Source organism: Notolabrus celidotus, unplaced genomic scaffold (assembly GCF_009762535.1).
Source record: "Notolabrus celidotus isolate fNotCel1 unplaced genomic scaffold, fNotCel1.pri scaffold_367_arrow_ctg1, whole genome shotgun sequence".
Lineage (NCBI taxonomy): Eukaryota > Metazoa > Chordata > Actinopteri > Labriformes > Labridae > Notolabrus > Notolabrus celidotus.
The window spans coordinates 30,776-34,288 of record NW_023260192.1 but is presented as its reverse complement, the minus strand read 5'-3'; the positions used below and the strand labels follow the sequence as shown (position 1 = coordinate 34,288).

Below are 3,513 nucleotides of genomic sequence, written 5' to 3'. Positions count from 1 at the left end.
TGCTCGAACCTGCTCGATGAGCTTCCTGAGCTCACAGACGATCTGGATCCTCACGTTCCCTGGATGAGCACTGCGCTCGGTGAGTCCACGCCACTGAGCACGCTCAGACCAGACCTGTATCAGGGGTCATAAGTGACCATCAGATGCAGTGACTCCTGAAGAGTCCTCTCTCCTTCACCATGTTTCACCTTACAGTGCCAGATCTGATGTTTCCATGGGAACATCAGATCTGATGTTTCCATGGGAAAAGCCTTCCTCATCGTTAACCTGTACTGTGATGTCACTTCCTCCCTGTTCGTCTGTGTCCGCAGGAAAGTTACCGGATGCTGTCAACTTCTGGCTCGGCGAGGAGAGCGCCGTCACGTCCAGTAAGACCTGAATGCAACACAGATCCTGAGTAAACGAGCCTGAGGTCCTCATGTAATGTGTGTGTGTGTGTGTGTGTGTGTGTGTGTGTGTGTGTGTCAGTGCACAAAGACCACTATGAGAACCTGTACTGTGTGATCTCTGGAGAGAAGACCTTCATCCTGCTCCCGCCTACAGACCGCCCCTTCATCCCCTATGGTAACCATAGCGACCGCCACACCTCCAGTATGCACACAGTGTGAGTATAGTGTGATCACCATGGTAACCTGGTGTGTGTGTCAGGTGTGTATCAGCCGGCGGTCTACAGTCAGAGAGGGGACGGTGAGTTCGAGGTCGTGGATCAGCCTGACTCTGAGAAGGTGCGTTTGATGGTCTCTGTTAATCTCAGCTCTGCTTTAAACACGTCAGCTAATCCTAACCCCGCCCTCCTCAGGTCCCGTGGATCCCTCTGGACCCTCTGGACCCCGACCTGGACCGGTTCCCTCAGTACAGCAGAGCTCGTCCGCTGTGCTGCAGCGTGAAGGCCGGGGAGATGTTGTACCTGCCGTCTCTGTGGTTCCACCACGTCAGACAGTCACACGGCTGCATCGCAGGTAACAGCACCTGAATGCAACACGTGGCCTTTAAAGTCCTGCGTTCACTGAGGTCACGTGACCAGCCCGTGAGAGTGACGTCATACAGCAGATTCTCTTCTTCACTCAAATGAACCCAGAGCGTTTTCTTCTTCTGCAGTGAACTTCTGGTACGACATGGACTACGACATCAAATACAACTACTACCAGCTGCTGCAATCGCTGTCCCAGCTCGCTGTCACAGAGTGACATCACAGAGTGGCATCACAGAGCGACATGACAGAGCGACATGACAGAGCGACATGACAGAGCGACATCACAGAGTGACATCAGAGTGGGCGTGACGTCACAGAGAAACTTTGGAAAGCAGGAAACTGAAATAAAGTTGTGTGGACTCGCAGACTGTTTGATTCATTACACACTGTGAACCAATCAAATCCACGCACACCTGTGTGACCGTGATGTCACAACTCTCAGATAAAGAGGGGAGGGGTTACAGTCGACTCTCAGATAAAGAGGGGAGGGGTTACAGTCGACTCAGATAAAGAGGGGAGGGGTTACAGTCGACTCTCAGATAAAGCACTTTATTAGAGATCACAGAAACAAACAGCTGCAGACAGAAAAACAAACCTTAAAAAACTCTGAAGGTCAGAGTCCGTTTGTCTCTTTCTCTCCTCTTCTTTTCATCAGTTTGTCTTATTGCATCATCTCCACACCAAGGCCACGTCTCCCCCTCCTCCCCCTCCTCCCCCACCCTCCCCCACCATGCAGGAAGTGATGTCACTCAGCTGCTGGTTGAGGATTCATAAACTCTTTTCATGTACAAATGTAAACTCAAGCGAGGTGCTCCAAAGTTCTTCTGCTCTCCAACAGTATTCTCAAGCGCCCCTGAAGCCCCGCCCCTGAAGCCCCGCCTCCTCACAGCTACAGAGACATGATCCTGGTTCAATGGAGCATGAAAGCTCATGTTCCTGATGGTCCACAGAGTCCGGTTGGCTCCAGCTGACAGGAGGAGCTCTGATGTTAATGAACTGTCCACTGACCCTGAGGTCAAGGACCTCCTCTGACCCTGAGAACCAGGACCTCATGTTGGTCTTGTGACTGTCTGATCTGACCACAGGGAGTCTCATGGTCTCGTGTGTTCTCTGATGTTCAGGATCCTGCAGACTGAGCAGTTCTCTCAGGTGGACCCGTACAGGTGTTAGTCTCTCTGCTCCCTGACAGTCAGACACCACAGAAGAAGAAGGAGAGGAGTCCTGCCCGGGACCCCCACCCCCCTTCAGACGGATGGTACCACAGGGCAGCTGGAGGATGGGACAGAGGAGGACCAGCAAGGGGCGCCACAGGCACGCTCACACATGAACATACACACACACACACACGCATACACACACACACAGTGTCTCAGTTGTCATGGCGACAGTAGATCGGCACATTGATGCTGTGGAACGCCGGCACCCAGCGGTTGTCATGGAGACCCACATTGCAGCCCAGCGCGTCCCTGTGGGCACCATGACAACACATCCAGTAACCGGGGCCGTACGGCAGCGCCTGGCAGTACGGTTTGTGGTGCCAGCGGCACAGGGACACGTCGCCGCGGCAATAACGCTTCTTACACTGCTTGCAGGGGTCGTCACGGTAACGGGGGTCTGAGACCCAGAGCGAGTCGGCGGGCCGCACGCCGTACGAGTCGATGACGAAGGCGAAGTACTGGCAGGAGCATTTGAGCGCGGCGAGGCTCTGCGTGGGCAGCAGCAGGAAGATCTTCACCAGCACGTGATGCGGCAGCACCAACAGGTACGGCTGCGGCTCAAGCAGCTGCTGCAGGCGCTGACGCATCAACAGGAAGTCCTGCGACGCAGACGCACGGCGCCCGGGAGGAACAGCGGAGCAGGGAATCAAACACACGACCTGCTCATGCTCAGACAGACGCCTCCTCTCTGATTGGCTGCCACAGCTAGAGCAAGGAACAAAGGGGCGGGGCCTGTGGTCACAGGTCGTTCTGTAGCTAGAGTGTTGTCGGTCTGTGAAGGGAGGGGCGGGGCCTGAGGGGAGAGGGGCGGGGACTGAAGGAAGAGAGACGGGGCCTGAGGGGGAACGTGTCTCTGCTGCAGGAGACAGAAACAACAAGCCTGGCAGAGGCTCCGCCACCTCACACAGTGCAGTGTGTGGCGTGGCTCCTCCCTGCAGACCACTGACCTCATCCTTTTCTCCAGCCGCACCTGAAGGGGGCATGGCCTGCCGTGGCGAGGAGGGCGGGGTCATTGTCGAAGCAGTGGGTGTTTCAGAGCAGCTGATTGGCTCCTTGCCGGCAGGATGAACCCCAAGTAGTGATGAGTACGTGGATGATGATGTCACTGATGACTTCACTGATGATTGTGATGACACACGCTGGTAGGGGGCGGGGCTCTGGTCTCCAGTGGCGAGCAGGACTCGTCCCACTGATCTCCTCAGGCTGTTGCTCCTGGACAGATCTCCCTCCGCTCTCCTCCTCAGACACTCGGACTCCAGCTTGGCCACCATGTCTGACACCTTCACACTCTCTGACTCCTCCCCCAAAACCTCTGAGTCGTCC

The 3,513-nt window shown here is 55.5% G+C and overlaps 2 protein-coding genes across 2 annotated transcripts in view; one reads left to right on the top strand and one right to left on the bottom strand.

The window, feature by feature from the left end:
• Positions 1-6: 6 nt before the first annotated feature.
• Positions 7-1,338, top strand: jmjd7 (jumonji domain containing 7). Its single transcript, XM_034679178.1, has 6 exons — positions 7-79; positions 312-368; positions 469-564; positions 649-725; positions 800-959; positions 1,099-1,338. The coding sequence occupies exons 1-6, from the start codon at positions 64-66 to the stop codon at positions 1,185-1,187; spliced, it is 495 nt and encodes a 164-aa protein (XP_034535069.1). The 5' UTR covers positions 7-63; the 3' UTR covers positions 1,188-1,338.
• Positions 1,339-1,503: 165 nt separating this feature from the next.
• fbxo34 (F-box protein 34) overlaps positions 1,504-3,513 on the bottom strand; it is a 6,187-nt gene continuing 4,177 nt past the window's right edge. Inside the window, exon 3 of the mRNA XM_034679177.1 lies at positions 1,504-3,513. This exon is cut by the window's right edge and continues 798 nt beyond it. Coding sequence (XP_034535068.1) covers positions 2,343-3,513 — 1,171 coding nt within the window. The 3' untranslated portion in view covers positions 1,504-2,342.

Coding starts and splice junctions, on each gene's coding strand:
- jmjd7 (XM_034679178.1), top strand. Junction 726..799: donor ATCAGCCTGACTCTGAGAAG/GTGCGTTTGATG, acceptor CGCCCTCCTCAG/GTCCCGTGGATCCCTCTGGA. Junction 960..1,098: donor GTCACACGGCTGCATCGCAG/GTAACAGCACCT, acceptor CTTCTTCTGCAG/TGAACTTCTGGTACGACATG.